At 29.5% G+C, this 17,494-nt stretch overlaps 2 protein-coding genes and 1 pseudogene across 3 annotated transcripts in view; 1 reads left to right on the top strand and 2 right to left on the bottom strand.

The window, feature by feature from the left end:
• The window catches only part of LOC107438832 (adenosine 5'-monophosphoramidase HINT3), a 35,033-nt gene extending 21,415 nt beyond the window's left edge, over positions 1–13,618 (bottom strand). Inside the window, exon 1 of the mRNA XM_016051212.4 lies at positions 13,451–13,618. Within this exon, the coding sequence (XP_015906698.2) occupies positions 13,451–13,618 (168 nt within the window). The remainder of the gene's footprint in view (positions 1–13,450) is intronic.
• Positions 1,789–2,564, bottom strand: LOC139425519 (uncharacterized; annotated as a pseudogene).
• Positions 13,595–17,494, top strand: part of LOC107438833 (Replication protein A2) — a 28,474-nt gene continuing 24,574 nt past the window's right edge. Inside the window, exon 1 of one of the 2 annotated variants that reach the window (XM_043046532.2) lies at positions 13,595–13,886. In XM_043046532.2, the coding sequence (XP_042902466.1) occupies positions 13,871–13,886 (16 nt within the window). In that variant the 5' untranslated portion in view covers positions 13,595–13,870. The remainder of the gene's footprint in view (positions 13,887–17,494) is intronic. The other variant, XM_071180285.1, reaches the window with a different exon arrangement.

Raw genomic sequence — 17,494 nt, 5'->3', positions numbered from 1 at the left:
ATGCAGCCTCGATCGAAAATACAATTTTAGAGAAATTAAATTACGATGAAATTTCATTAACAAACTGCAGATCACAATGTTACGATAATGCTGCCGTGATGGCAGGTCACACATCTGAAACGCGATGGAGCGCCAGAATACAAGCGGTTATCGTTATCATCTATGGGCTAGAGAATATAAAAGAACTAATAGAAAAATTAGCAGAGCACACTACCACTACAAGTGACAACAGAAGTGAAGCTACAATTCTGTTGCAAAATATACTAACCTTTAGTTTTATAACTTTAGTTCATTTCTGGTATGAAATCTTAAGAAGGATTGATCGTGTGCAGCTCAGATTACAAGATCCTAGAATGAATTTTAGAGAAGTGTTCCATGATCTTGAATCATTAGCGACTGAACTAGCCGAAATTTGAGACAAGCTCTGTAAAGAGGCAATAGAAAAAGCAGAGTCTCTTTGTGAAAAATGGGATATGGATACAACAATACGTGCCTGGAGAATTGGCTATGGTGGTCTTTCCGCAGAAAGTGAAATTTCTCGCGTTATGAAAAGCACTCTTGATCGTCTCCAACAAGAAATGTGTACACGATTAAGTGACCTTAATTTCAAATTTGGATTTCTACTAGACGTTGAAAATTTATTAAACAAGGATAATGTTGATAACGACCTTGAAAAAAAATTGTAAAAATCTGGGTGAATTTTATAATACAGATTTCAATGTAATAGAACTTTTTATCAAAATATGTGACAGCAAAATGTTACTCCGCAGTAGAAAAGAAATTAAACCTAAAACTCCATTAGAATTTCTTACTTTTATAATCAATCTCGAATGGAGAAGATGTTTTTCCAAATCTGAGAGCGGCATTTCAAATACTCCTGACTATCTCAGTATCAATTGCTAGCTGCGAACGTTCATTCAGCAAATTAAAATTAATTTTGACAGATCGCCTAAGTGACCTAGCATTTTTAAGTGTGGAAAGAGAAAAATTTTAAATGATCAATTTTGATGATATTATTGATACATTTGCTTCATCAAAAGCACGGAAAATTTAGACATAGTAATTAGTTTTATTAATGTATTATAATCATATGATTATTAAATATATGTATCTCCTTAGAGATAATAAATATTTACTTTTTTATTGTTTTAAAACTGCGTGTTTTTAAAATATTTCTTTATAAATATGTAAAATAAATAATAGGTATCTTTTGAACTAATTCTAGATTATCATATACATTTCAAAATCTAGTCTTGTTTTCTCAACTACATTTTTTGTCTCAAATTTAAAGCCTAGCTTGTGCCTATGACTTTATTTATTTTAATTTATTTATTTATTAATTTGGAGTATATTTTACATATAATATTATATGGTTTTCGAATGGGGGGGGCGCTAAAAGGGCATTGTGCCCCGGCAGCCCCGGGCGCGAGTTAAGCTCGCTACGCCACTGTTAATCGGCTATTTTTCACATCAACTAATAAATCCAAATTTTTCAAAAAATCGACACCGATAATTGGCTGCTTAACATCGGCAACAACAAAACGCCAAGTGAATGGTCTACGAAGGTTAAAATCTGAAGTTAAAATTTTTGTTCCGTATGTTAAAATTTCAGTACAGTTTACTGCGAATAATAATAATCGTCAGAAACTTTTGTATCAGATGCATAACGCTTTGGCAAGACTGACAAATCAGCGACAGTATCAATAAGCAAATTAAGGTTACTTTTTTGATCGGCCAATAAAATACGATTAATGTGGCGATCGGTATGGCCTTCGTGCGATCGCCTGTTTAGTTTTCCGAGTAGCTGCATGGAGAATTACATTTTTTAGAGCGATTACTGAAATTTGTATGATAAAAACTATATCCGCTTTCAGGTTCTTTATATTTTCTGCGAGTTCTAGAATTGCTGCGATGATGAGAATTCTTTCTTTCTCTGTTCGGATTTCGAGACTGTCTCATATGAGAAGTGAGTTCGCTTACTTGTTTAGTGAGCTGAGCGACTTGCAATTCCAGTGCAGACGTTTTATCAGCAGCGACAGTGTTTACGTGCTGATGCGAGGAGAGGAGAGATCATTAATTTTGTCAGCAACTGAAGTTAGCTGATCTAATTCATCATTGAGAGCTGCCAAAATAGTTTGCACGTTGTTAAGGAGTCTCCCAAGCCAGAAAGATTTTAAGAGAGGAGTGCCCACGATATCACCTGCGAGTACTTGCATTCGTGCTAGTAATTGGGAAGGTCGCTGGTCACCTTATTCCAGCCCTTGAAGAAGAGTACGGATTTTTGATTCCTCACTCTCGGAATGCAATTCAATTAATCGTTTTGTGATAGCTTCGTATTTCTCAGTGTTAGGGGCTTTTAGAACAATATCGCTAATGGAACTTAAAACATCAGAGTCGACAGCTACAAGTACGTAGTTAAATTTAGTATCATCAGCGGAAATTTTAGCTAAAGTGAATTGTGCTTCTAGCCGGACAAACCACAAGGCGAGATTTGATTTCCAAAATGGAGGTGGTTTGACTGCCGCGTGAGCAATTTGATTTTCGTCTAAAGTTTCGTTAGCCATTGCGAAATGTTTAAAAACAATTAAAATAAAATTCTCAAATAAGTCGTGAATTTAGTTAACAAGTATGATTAAGGATTAATATCAAAAATAGTGTAAATATTAATGCACGCGAACATTGATATAACAAGATCTGCCGTGTTTAATAAAAAGTTAAAATAACTATTAAAATTAGACGACAACGAGAAATAAAAATGCCACACCAGAAAATTAAAATTACAGCGTAATACTCTTAGTGGAAACCAATTTAAAATAGACTTACTGAAATTGTTGGAACTCCATATCCTAAGTTGATGTTGAACGCGTGTTTGAAAAAAGGGTCACCAATTTAGTTTTTATAAACATTAAAACAAATTACCAATTAAAATTTAAAGAATAAATTTAATTTAAACATAATTAAGAATAACAAATAAAAATACAGAAAGTTGAATGAAATTAAGATTATTGTAGAGCCATGCGTCACCGACCAGTGCACAAGGTAAACTGATGTGTAGCGTCGGTTGCTGGTAGAAAACTGGTTTCACTAGAGCCCCCATAAGTGCTTTTTTTGCATGGTTGCCGAGGCACATACTAAGGGACTGGATGGTTGCTGAGGCACACCACAGAAGCAATAAAAAAATATTACTAAATCGGTAATATTGAGAAGATTACTTATGAAGCTTAAGTATTGACTTTTCTTGAGTTCCTTATTTTTCATAATGCTTGGGAATCCTTCAATAGGATTGTTTTTTTCCCCCTAGTTGATTGATTTTTCCCTCCCTAACTTCTAGTAGTAGCTCAATCCATTTTAATTATTCTATAAAAGTGCTTCCCACTTTTTTTTTCGGCTTGGGAATGATTCACTTTTCTTTCGGGCGGAGCCCCTGGACTATGTAAACAAGTTCATTGGAAAATGTAAACAAATTATCCAACATAAGACTACAACTATTTTGAAAATATTTTATGTGAAGATGTGTTCATTGCCTTTTCAATAATATAGGTTTTATGTCAGACAATTGAATTTGCTGGTCTGTAGCAGCATCTAGTCTCATTTTGAATTGGTTTTTAGTGCATAAAAGAAACCGATTTATCAATTCATTGGAATGGAAACAAGAGAGGAGCTGCTATAAACGTTGAAATTCTATTCTCGATTGGAAATTCTGTCTAAATTTTCTATCACTTTTCATATCTATAGTGTTTTAAGAAAAGATGCATTTATAAATTATTTTTTTATAAATTTTGCTACTTCTTTTTCAATTGCATTTTACTTTAATCTCAAGAAAAATCTCAATATTAATTAGACAATTTACTGGTGATGGGATCCTAACAACAGGCTTTAAGGATCTTAACTGTTTTAATTTTCAAAAAAAAATAATAAATAAATAAATTAAAAAGAAAAAAAAAGAAAATGTCTTAACTCTTGAAGTCTTGTAATCCTTCTAGGAAACCTTGCAGTTTGCGGAGAAGCGTTTTGGTATATAAAACTACATTCTATGTTTTGGTGTATAAAACGTGTGACCTCCCCAAAAGAATCTTCTTTTTTAATTCAAAGCATTTTTTCTTCAAAAAGGAAACAAAAGTTTTTTTTTAACTGCATTAAAAAATTTTACAAATATTAATGATACGCTTACAATTTTTTTACAAATTGCGCTTTACAAATTCTAATGAGTCTAAACCATAGTTTCCCAATCTCACTTTTTTTTAGCTCATCGCCTACCCTTGAGTCCCTTAGGCTGAATTGTCAGAACGAAGTTTAACTTTAAACCTGGTCTAAACCGCGAAGTTAAACCAAGCTGCATTGCAGAAACGAAGTTTAAGTAAAAGATCTAGTTCAGCCTTGTCTAAGTTAAACCTAGTCTGAGGTAGGTTTAAACCAGGCAGACGAGTTTTAAACCTCGATCGTCTGCTTGCAATCGGAGAGCGACAATTTCGCCATCGTAGATGTTCAGTTCTGTCTTGTTTTAAAATATAAATACGTGCATATTATTGAGAAATCATAGTATAATTTTGTGTGAACATCGTATATTTTTTTCTGATTTAAAGCATTCATAAAATCTTATGAAAGAATGCATCTTTTGGATCTCCGAGATTTGTTCTGAATTGACAGTATACTATTCAGTAATTTTTGTTTTCTTGAAATAAATACTGAGATAATTAAATATCACACTTTCTGATTGGGGCTTTCTTTTTGAATGATTGTGTACATTATATTCAGCCACTCAAGAGATAGACCTTTTCGGAATAATAAAATGAGAGGGATACGAAATTACAAATTTAAGGATTAAATAAAGTAATTTTATTTATGAAAAATCATGAATGTTTGAATAGGCCAATAACTGATCTTAAAATAGTGCTAATAAAAAGTATTGGATTCTTTACATGTTGACAATATTTATTACTATTTACGTTATTTGATAGTTTCAAACATTGATTATATTTTTTTAAAGAGAGGAGTTTCATTTATTTATAAAATTTCTTATCCCTTAACATATGTTTTTTAGTAGCAGTCAACTGATTTTCAAAGCACATACATTAATTTATCTTTTTTGATTTGTTTGCTACATTTTTCTAAAGTATTAAAAAAAAACATCACTTAGTAAAAGTTCTAAATCAGAGAATAACAACTTCATGCCATGAATAAATGTTACTGTGCATGTTATAATTCTCATTTTTATAAATTTTAGCTACATAAATGCTAGTTACCAGGGGTGGAAGTTGAAAAAAAAAGTGTGTTTTTAAAACTTAATTTAGAAAAAAAAATTCACAGCCACTTTTCACTTTACTTTGTTAATGGTGAGTTTTAGTGTGAATTGATCAAATTTTGATCAATAATTTTTTTGATTTTTTATTTCAACAAAATTATAAGAAAAATATAAGCGAAAGTTAATTTGTTCAAGACTATATTTGTGTTTTTGTAACTCTAAGTGCACAGATATTTACTTAAATAGACTAACTTAATANATGTCAAAAACCTGCCAACCCTGGTTAAAGACTATATTTATGTTTTTGTAACACTAAGTGCACAGATATTTACTTGAATAGACTAACTTAATACAATGTTCTTTAATTTCTATTTACATGTCTCTAGCACCACAGCTTAAATAGACTAGATGAAAAAGAATTTTTCATTACCGCAATATGAGATAGCAATGATTTTTTGTTTATGCCATACCAAAATTTTTCTTTGGACTGTTTTTTGAGTTTTGTTAAATCACATTTCCATTTTTTAGACGGAGGAGGCGGTGGACTGCAATCCATTCGATGTGCACATTCGAATCTCCATACTTGAATGATGGAAATTTGGAAAAACTTAAAGGCACTTTTTAATTGCTCTTAAAAAGATTTTATTGGATTTTAAATTGGATCATGTTGATGAAAAATATCGAGGATCCACCCGAGGAATTCTTTCGAAGAATCACAACAGCTCCCCTTATTTCTTGAGAGAAAGATTGATGAATGCAGGTCAGGAATGTCAGTTTTATTTCATAGCTGTTTTCAATCGCGTTTGAGTTTAGCGATGTGGTCTTCCGCGACTACCTTCATGCACTAAGGAAAAGCAGCAATGATTCAATTAAACAAGAAGAGGTAAACCAAATCATACGCTGAAATATTAAGAGAAATGGAAGAATCCTCCTTCAAGTAAAAAAAAAAGTCATGTGAAGAAACTACAGAAAGAGTTTGAAGAACAAGGCCTCAACAAAGATTATATATATAAAATCTCCGAAAAGGAGAAATCTTGGAGTAATACTCTATGAAATAGATCAGACACTAGAAAAGGATGACCTAATCAAACAATTAATCGAAACTCATAATAAGAAAATGCAGAAATAAAAGTGCTTTTCTCGATAAAGGATCGACAAAACACTCATTGGATATTTGAACTTCATCCCAAGCAATTTACTAAAGTGATAAGAAGAGGAAGGCTAAACTTTGGCTGGAAAACCATATAAAACTAGAGTAGTACACGTCCGCTTAGATGTTATAGATACAACAGTTTCAAGGCCAAAATGAGGAACCTTGTGCTCACTGTGGTGAAGTAGGACACAAAAGGGACAAATGTAAAAATAAAAGCTCATATGTGAACTGCAAAGAACACGGTTCAAGCTTGGTCTCAAGACGAACCATAGTGCTATCCATGCTGGTTGCCTGTCACTGCAGTGGGAGCGGAATTTTCTACAAAACTGGTCCCATTCCCCCATTCCGGAATTGTGAGCTCCGGGGCACTCAACGATTTAATGTTTTATGTATTTTCTATGATTTAATCTTATTCGATGTAATTTTTTTGTTTTAATAAATGTTTTATGGTGTGTTGGCCTTCCTGTTGGGGTGCCTGTCTTGGTGGGCCGGGTTGTGGTGGCTGTCCGGCTGCTGTCGGTCCAGTACTGGGGCCACAGCGTGCGGCATCACTGCGCCATTGCTCCGCCTCACAGTGGATCGATTTTCTTTCTTTGCCATCCGATGCGTATTGTGATGCTCCACTCGTGCGTGACTCGGGGCCTTGTGCCTTAGTGTCCGCGAATTGCTTGGCCTCTCATACTGTTCGAGGCTGCTAAGGACCCAGGCCTATTGGCCTGGGTCCTTAGCTTATCGCCTACTTCAAAATCAAACATTTCTACACACCCCTTATAGCACGTGTGTGCTTTAAAGTTAATAACATGCTATATTTAAATTGCGTAATTAAAAATTAATTACAAAAATAAATAAGAATAAAAAAAGTTTAAGTTAAGGAAAAAATTTTAATTTATAACGGAAGCATATAATGAAAACTTACATTGTAAAGAATTAGATAATTTTAATGAAGGTTTGAGGAACGCGTCCTCTCTCCACGCGAGTCAGTTTGGAAGTGAATATGAGGGGGGTTTACAACCGGTTATGCTGGCTGGATTTACCTCACTTCAGTTCGTTTTTTGGAGTGGTCCGGAGGGTTGTCGAGGTACATACTTGGGGACTGGGTGTTTGCCGAGGCACACCACACCCCTCTACACAAAAATTTCGTTAAAAAAGTTTATTAAATAATTTTAACAGAAGAACTTTAAAAAAAATAATAATAAAACTAACGTTTCTGATATGTTGCACTTCTAATCATATAGTTATTTTAATGAAAATTCCTACCATGGTTAAAACCAAATGGTTTTTTCCTCAATAAAACCATTTGGTTTTTTCCCTAAGAATAATTTAAAATTGCATTTTTATTTATTTATAATTACATTTTTCAAATTGTTTGATGTTGTAAATAACTTCAACTTATAAAATAGCTTACTTATAAATAACTTACAACTTATAAATAACTTCAACATAAAAAATGATAAAAGAAAAGAATGCAGGGCTATATGTAAAAAATGTAAGCAGGAAATGGAATATCAAGTTCTAAGAATGAAGAAACATGTAGGAACATGTAACAATCTTGATTCTGTTAATGATTCTATTGGCAGGTAATTATTACACTTAATTATTTTTAAATGTAAAAATAACACTTCAATTATTTTCAATTGTTAAAGCTAATTATTTTATTACTATCATTTGAAAAGCTAAATGTTTGCTAAATCAAAAATACTTGAGAACAGGAACATCTTAGATGTACACACATTCTGAGAATGTTTATTTTCACTCAATTTAATGATTATATTCTAATCAAAATTTTTATATTTCCTGTAAATTCTATTTGATTGAAAAGATAATAAATCAATGCTACTAAATAAATAAAAAAAAATTTTAAAAAGTTATTTTAAAAATATTATTACATCATATCAAGCTAATTTTAGCTTAAGTATTAAACAAATATTAAAAATACAGTGCATTTTTTAATTAATTAAAATGAAGAGGAAAAATTAAAGTTTTATATTGAATTAGGAAAGCAAAAATGATGATACATAATATAACGCGTGCTAAATGTCATTAAGCATCTTCTTAATTTTATACAGATTGCGATGATGATGTGATGTGTCCAGTGCTTCAAGTTCTTTGGATTCTTCAAGTATACAACCAACTACAAGTGAAATCAGGTCTCAAAAAAGGAAAAGAGAAGATAAAACTCTAGACAATTTATTTAACAAATCGACACCAGCTCAAGAACAAACAAATTGCCAGGTTTATTTATGCTACAAATGCAGCATTTAGACACTGTGGAACATCCAGAGTTCATTAAAATGGTTCAGAATTTTCGGCCAGAATATTTTCCTCCATCGAGAAAAGAAATTGCTTGTGGTTTATTTGAGAAAACATACATAAAAGAAAAAGAAAAATGCGCAGAAATATTAAAAGGTAAAATTGTCACATTAGGATTAAATGGATGGTCAAACATTCACAATGAACCGGTGATTTGTGTTACTGATTTGTGTTAACAACAAAAGATGAAACACATATTTAGCTCATCTGGCATTGCTCATACAGGTGAAAATCTTTATGATATTGCTGTTAAATCTATTAAGTTAAAACTAATTAAGTTAAAACTGTTATAAGTATAAAACTGACTGATCATAAACTTAAGTATAAAACTGTTAAGGAGACAAGTAATTCTTTTAGTTTAAAAAATTTATAAATTTTATTATGATTTCCAATCTTAGGTTTTTTTATTTTCACTTTTATATTAATGATGAGTAACTTTGACTAAAAAATCAATAATAACTTAAACTTGTTTAAATTTTTTTGTTCAATATTTTTTTTAATTTTTTTTTTACGTCTTTCATTTTTTTCTCTTTAGTTTGATAGAAACTACTTTAGTTTTTTTTCATTATCAAAGAAATCGTCATGAAGCCCATCTTCATAATTAGAAGAATTAGCTGTTTCATTTTTAAAAATGCAAAACACTGAGTATCTATCTGTACCACTTTCTTAGCAGGAATATGCCCAGCTAATTAGCTGTAAGTCTATTCAATATTTTCTAAATTAATAAATTCTTATTCTGTATTAACTTTAAAACAGTATTCATTAAATTATATGTCTCAGTTATGATATTTAACTGTTCTATAATTGTTCAAACAACGTACATTAATTAGCAAATTTACAAATTGCCGGGAATTATTTCTGGAATTACCATTTTTGAGAAGAATAGATTGTCATATAAACTAAACAGGGAATTAATCTTATATTTTCTAAATGAGTAGACTTTATTTTGATTAAACTTTCAAAGTTGTAGCTAAATTTCAGTTTGTTGCTTTTTAAATGGCAAATTTACAGGTTAAATTTTTAAATTTACATAAAGATTTGTATTTTAAAATTGATATAAAAATAAATTTATTAATAAATTAGCAATATGTTTAATAGTTTAAAAAGTTGTTTTGATTGTCTGTTTACTGTATAAAATGAATGAGCGATTTTCTTATTAAATATGTGATTCATAACACAGACTCTTGTTTACGGCCCTAATCAAATGAGTTTTTTTTAATTAAATTTTCACTTTGTTCTTATATTTATATCAAAAAAAAGATTATATCAAAAATATTAAAATGAAATAATAATGTTTAAATATTAATAATCGTATAAATTCGATACCATTTTTCATTATTAATTTTGTTTTGCAATTGTTATCTTCGCATCGCCAATAAATTGCGTCGCCCTTATATTTTCGATATATATTGAAGAGATAACTTTTGTAAAGCAAAAGATAACCATTTCTGGAGGATTTGATATATTTTAACTATGACATTTTCGAAAATGGCTCCAAAAAAAGGTGAACGGTATATGTTAACGAGAGTATACTCTCGTATATAAATGAACGGTGGTGAGGGGAAAATGTTTTTCTCTTTCAAGTGGTTTTCCTGGAGAAAAGGATTCTGTCCCCTATATAAAATCCCTCTATGGAAATAGTACCCTCCCCCTACAAACGGACCCTCGGTGCCACAGGTGTACATCATTAATCATCTTTTAGGTCTGAAATGGGTTAGGTGAAAAGAAGAAGACACCAGGGCACAGAGAGAAAATTGTTCGATTGGAGAGACTGTTTTAATTCTTAAAAATTTAAAAAAGCAAATGAAACGATAAGAAATTCAATAAAGATGTACTGAAAAAATTAGATCATCGTTATAAAAAGGCAATAACACAAGCCCACCTTCTTGCTTTTTTGTTGCATCCAAAAGCTGTCGATAAAGATGATGAAGATGATTACGAAGCAAATGAAAAAAAAGTGGCTTTAGAATATGCCAAGAAAATGCTTCCTAAAAATAACTTATTAACTCTGATATTAAAATTTTGTGCAAAAAGTTTTCCATTGCAAAGGTATCTGTATGTCTGTTTCAAAAGGAATTTATTGAAAATGTAACAGTTATGGAATGGTGGCGAATGCAAGAAAACGATATTAAGAAGTTTAATGCCGATGTGTTTAAGGAAGTTGAAATAATTCTTACTGCAAAAGCAACTACAGCGAATGTTGAGAGAATTTTTTCTACTTTTGGAGTTGTACAATCAAAATTGCGTAACAGACTGGGCTTAGAAAAAGCTGCAAAACTTGTTTTTTTTTGTTCAAAATGTTGAATCCTAAGTACTAAATCCTAAACTTGTTTTTCAGCGGCAAAAAAAAAAGTTTTTCTCTAAACTTTTCCTGTTTTTTTCCCAATCCTGGATTTAAATCTAAAAATTTTAATAAAATTTAGTGTTGCTTGATATAATTGCTCGTTCTTTATTTTAATTGTTCTTGGTAGTAATTTTCAATTTTTAAGTATGTATATAAATAAGAATGTCGGAAAAAACCTGATTTAAAAAAAAAAAAAAAACGTGTTTTTTCCCCAAAAAACCTGGTAATTTGCCAACCCTGATTCCTACTGATCAATGAATTTATATTTTAGCTTTTAGTTGGTCATTTTTTATTAAAGAAGACCTCGAGTAAAAATTATAAGTATTTGCATGGATATGAATTCAATGCATCACTTTCAACTTTAATTGAATAAACAACTAAATATTTTAAATATTAAACTACATTATTTCTTATAGATTTTGAGAAAACTATGAATTTATCATGGCGTAAAACTGTGAATTTTCAATGCTTCCAGTGTCTAGGTCAATCATAGTTACCAGTTCATTCAGACAGTTTTTATTCATAAGCTCAGTATAGGAAATATGAAAGTTATAGAAAAAAAAAAGTTTTAAGAAAGAATACCTTTAAAGAATATTTATTTATTCATTTATTTTTGTAAGAAAAATGTGTTTTAATAAATTAAAGAGTACAAAATCTATTAAGGTTAAATATTCTGGGGGGAAAAAAAAACTAGATCTTTCTGACATTTTCAAAATTTTGGAAAATTTTCACTGTCTAAAATTATCTATCATTGTTGCTTCTGAATTTCAGAATTATCTTTTATTTTTAATTCTGGCTAGAGGAGGGGGGATGTAACATATTGCCTAAAAATCACTGTTACTAACTTAAAAAAAACTATGAATGCAACCTAGATTCGTTACATGAAATATTTTATAACATATAGCTTTATTTTATATAGCGGGCAAAAGCCTTCTGAAAACAGCCTTTATTATTTAAGTACAGGAAAACTCAAAATTCATATTTCCTACAATAAATATATTAAAATAAGTTTTCTTTTCAAACTTCACTCATATGTACATAAAGAGTGGGAATTCAATAACAAGATTAAGATAATCAATGAGAAAAAGTTGATCCATTTGACAGACGACGACACTAGGGAAATTATTGAGGCAATAAAAGGAAACAAATAATGTAAAAATTAAGAGTCGATGGACTAGCTGCTTACGTATACTTCTTCCAAGGTCATTTCATTCTGACTTGTAATGAATAACATATGAAATATTTTATTTAAATGATGAAGTTAGAAGAAAATGAAAAAGGTTGATAAAATTTGTTATTCGATTATTTTTACCAAATTATATTAACTAAATCGATCATAACAATTTAATATTGAGATATCTTGGGTCTTCATTTTATTTATATTATTTTCACAAGCTTCTGATGATATGATATTTTTATCTGTAAATTTTTTAGCATTTTTATTGTTCTAACTTTAAAAATTTATGTGGAATTTTATAGGAAATGTGAAAATTTTTCACATATTCTAAAATCGTAAGAAATTAAAAAATTATAACAAAAATCTTAAATAATTTCGATAAAGTAAATGTATTTTGTCTGTAGCTAATTTTTAAATAATCCTATTCAATTTTTTTTTTATATCCAATGTAAAAGTTGAATTTCCGTTGAATGTATCATTTTAATAATTTCAAATTTTGTTGTTTGAAATAAAACAAGGAATAAATGACACCTGTAATCACATGCAGAGGAAAAGATTACTATTTTTTACTTAGTGTGTTTGGGTGTCTCTTCCGGAACTAGTACACGAACTCGTGACCTCATGTGTCACAGACATGGGAACCACAGGGTGTTCCGTAATGACAGCCTTAAATATATTTTTTTAAATGCTTTTCGAAAATTAAGAAATTTTTTTTCTTTTTCAGGTCGAAAATTAATATTTGAGTGAGGAATAAACAAAACCGCTATCGAAATCTGTAAAATAATTATTGACGGATGCGAATGAGCAAAACTCGTTTGATTATCGTTTGAAACTTGAAGGTGTTTCTAATAATCATCTTTTAATTCCTTTTTGACTCTTCTTACATTCAAACTGGTTTTGTATATAACCTCCTTCCTCAATAATGATTTATTAAATTTCTATAGCGTTTTTGTTTCTCAATCGCCTATATTGCAAGTAATAATTTTGGAGCCGCCAATTTAAAAAAAAAAAAAAAATTTAGATTTCATTTTCGGAAATTTTTTTTTAAAACAACACATTAAGGTTAGTCATTGTGGTATACCTTGCATTTGAGCTTTAATCTAATCAACCACACCAATAAAGTCAGTAGAAGTATGATGTAAATATATTGTTGAGAATATTTTAGAAATTTAACTAACTTAAATTCCCAAGAGCTAAATAGTGATTAAGTGAAATTAAACTAACCTTATATAACAAATCAGTATCCGGGTCTTTTCCGTGAGCGATTTTACAAAATACGCAGCAATTCCACCGTTCGATTACATTTTCTTCTAACAAAGTTCCAAATGGATTATAATAAAAATCTGCTGTATTTTGTTGCAGAGAGATTGGAGACAACGACAGCTTCCGCATAACTCACTTTGAACCACTCAAATGAAATAACAATATTTTAGCCACAACTTTAAGAATTTAACTTAGGCAACGCCTCTCTCCGACTCTGATTGGTTGTTCATAGCCCGCCATTCGAAGGCCTTTATTTCTTCCGTCTGTATTGTTTACATGTGCAAGTAAACACAGTTTGATTTTCGATATTGTTAAATATATACACAATTAGTGTTTGACAGTTAGTTATAAGTTTTTACAGTCTTTTTAGTGAACATTAATATGTGGAACGCGATGGGTAAGTTTATAAAATCTTGGTAAATATAGCTACTTTTTTCACGTTCTGTCATGTAGACTTGTCATTGTAGTATTTTGCGCCAAAACAGCAAACTTTATCTTTTTCATATTTCTGTTCTTAAATTTGAAAACTTTTGGCTTCGTTTCAATAAAAATTTCTGTTCAATTTTTTTGAATATTTTTTGTGAAGCGATACTATAGATTCTGAATGAATAAGTACAAGATGTAAAAATCTCATTCTTAAATTATAACCCTATTTCTCTGTTTTGCTTAACTTCCAGTTTAAAATATCTCTTAATGTAACTTAAAAGTTTTCAGATGAATATTTATATGTTTTTTTATTTGATCATATAAGTAAAATTCAGCTGTGCTATTTTATTGTTATGCTGTTGTTATTTAAATATTATATTATCTGAAGCTGTCATTAATTTAAGTAAATTAATTAATTGAAAAACAAGGAACTTATAAGTCTTAAACCAGCTTGTTCCTCTCAATTATTTATTTGTCTTTGCACTGAAATTATTTTTAATTAACTTTCTTAAGCAATTAAACCAAGCTTGCTATGGGAAATTAATTACAGGCTTTCAAAAATCCAATTATATAGTATGGGTTTTGAATCTAATATTTTTTGCTATGTTGCCCCTGAAATAAATTAGTGCCCTGATGTAGTAGACTCCATACCCTTTTTTTCCTCAACCCTTCTTTATTTCCCCCCCCCTCCAAACTCTGCAATGGATTTCTTTCACTTCTGTTATTTTCAACTTTTTTTTATTTAGTTTGTCATTGCTGTCAATACATAGAATTATATAGGAAAGGAAAAATAGCCATCTTGTTGCACTTGTCTTTGAAAGTTTGCAGTTACTTCCCCTCTCATTAAATTATAATTATTATTGATCATATTAATTATTAAATCATAACTACAGACACTTAAATACATACATTTATTATTTTATTAATATCTGCATGCATTTTTAATAAATTACTAAGCTAATTAGCTCATTAACTCGATATATATGTTAATTTATTTATAAAAATTAGTGATTAATATGATTGCCTTGCTACTTTTAGTAAAGTAAAAAAAAAATCCTTTTACTAATTGGCAATGATTTTTAATAGAACGTGTAAAGCCCATAGAAAGAAATTACTGCCTTTTTAGAATAATAATGCCCTTTTTTTAGACTTATGCACCCTGCCCTTTTTTCTGCTTAGAATGAGCTCTGATATTATGACAATTTATACTTAAATCTGTTTTACTTTGCAATCACAATTTATATATAAATAAAAAAAAAAGGCTTTCTGGCACAACTCATTTAGTTTTGCATTTATAATAGGTTTTGTTCTTTAAAATAATTTTCAAGTTAGCAAATTTGTAAAAGGATGTCCACCAATAAGCAGAACCAACAATGTTAGTTTATTTGTAAAACACTTTAACTGGTTATAATGAAGAAAAATTTATGAGGCATTCTGTCCAGTTGCACATTTCAGAGCATATCTAATATAGAACAATAATCAGTTTATCCATATTTGGTTTTAAGGCATAGAGTTAGTAGTTTTTTTATTTTATAATATTAACTTCTATTTTAAGAATGTTCTGAATTAATAACTAAAATTTGTTTGTACATTTTAGAGTAATTAAATTACTCTCATATTATATGAGATTCAAAGTTACCAAATTAGAGAAAATTTCTGACAGAGGTATTAATGCATTATTCATTTCTGAAATCTTTAACACAATTAAACTCCAGGCTATGGTGTAAATTCAATATTTTTTTAACATTTGTCTGTTTGATAATAATTGTGTTCTTTCGGAGGCCAGTGGGCTACATATTTCTTTGATTAAATATCTATATAGATGCTAACTCTTCTTGCATTATTAAAAATTAAAAACATAGGAAGAAGTTTTACTTTTTTTGTCAAAATTCCTTTGCATTTATAAACACTTGAAATTTTATACTTATTTCATTCTGTTTTTGATGTGATTTACAAGTTTTTAGCAGAGTAATATATTCAATTATTCAAAACTACTATATGTGTATGTATGTGTTTGTATATATGTACACATAACCCTACAATAACAAAAGAGACCTTTTCAGTTATTGACATTTTTTTTTAAAATTTCACAAGAAATATTTAAAGGATTACTTTGTAACTTTGGAGATGCAATTTTCCTTACTTAAGGATAAGATTTAAAGCTCTCAGAGGTTTGGGTGACCTGCAATAAATTGTGAAAGAAAACAAGTATTTTAGAAGTATTACCCCATGCCAGAAAGTCAAGCAATAAGTAATTAATTTTAAAATTATTAATTATTTTATTTCAATGTAATTGAAATTTTAAAAAAAATTCAATTATCTCAAGATTTGTTAAGTATATTGAGAATGGAGGGCAGTGATTCTCAACCTTTTTTTGTGGCGGCGCACTTTTAACGATTTCGAAATTTGACGGCACACAATGTGAAGAATTAGTTTAAATGTTGTTTACTTACCTATAATACACTGTGTGAAATAGTTTGTGATGATCATTTTGAACGTGAAATAAAATAATATGTACTACAAAAGCATGTTTATTAAGAGATTAATTATTTCTCTCGACTCATTTTTAATTAGTAACAGTTATTTTTTTTTTTTTTGCTAGTTATTAATTGTTAACTTATTTTCTATAGTTGTAAACTGTTAGTTTTTTTTTGTTAGTTATTCTTTGTTAATTTCCTTTAAAACTATTAATTGAATAGCTTACTTTAATGATTAGTTTTTATTTCCGTTTGAAGGTTAAGATTTAGTTTTCTTTCTTTTGTTAATTAATAATTTTAATAGTCATTAAACTCTCTACTTATTTAAATTTTTTTTAAAATTGCTTGAGACAATTTAAAGACAATACAATCGTCGACAAAGGTGTGCAATCGGTTAAAGCCGGAAAAAATTATGAAAAGTATATATGGGTCATTCTCACGAAAACTGTCATTTTTCAGTTCATGAAATCCCAAAAAAGTAAANATTAAATATATATGTAAACTTTTCTTTAATTTAAGCTTTACTCGTAATAAAAAAAAAGCATTATAATTTTTATCGCATCATTTCTAATATTTGGCTGCACATTTTAAGAATTTGGTGGCACACAAAAGTGCCGCGGCACAGTGGTTGAGAATCACTGATGTAGGGTAACAATGTTATAATTTTGAATTAATTTTTTTACATAATTAAATAAAGTAATTATTAATTTAAAAATAGATTGAGCCACTTAATATTGAATATCTTTAATATCGTGTATAAATTGATTTTATGGTGACTAATATAATCAAGAAAAGAATTCTTTGTCAGAAACAAGTTATTTTACCATGATCATGCAAAGTCTTAGGATATTATTTTGCATTTTGTTAATGTATTAATGAAAAACTTTCAATGATATGAAGAAGAAAATTTTTTTATTGGTGCGCATAGCCTAATTCCAGGATTGCGATTTTGATGTCAAAAATTGGTTTTAGACTTGGCACATCAAAAGCCTGTGGAAAAGTATCAAAAATTGCTAAAATCAGATAAAAACTGTCAGAAACCTGGGCAAGTTTTTTTTATTAACATTGGAGACATTTTATTACATTACTTACTTACACAATA

This window comes from Parasteatoda tepidariorum, chromosome 4, assembly GCF_043381705.1.
Source record: "Parasteatoda tepidariorum isolate YZ-2023 chromosome 4, CAS_Ptep_4.0, whole genome shotgun sequence".
NCBI classification, from domain to species: Eukaryota; Metazoa; Arthropoda; class Arachnida; order Araneae; family Theridiidae; genus Parasteatoda; species Parasteatoda tepidariorum.
The sequence above is the reverse complement of the archived record's forward strand: the minus strand, read 5'-3'. Positions and strand labels throughout refer to the sequence as shown.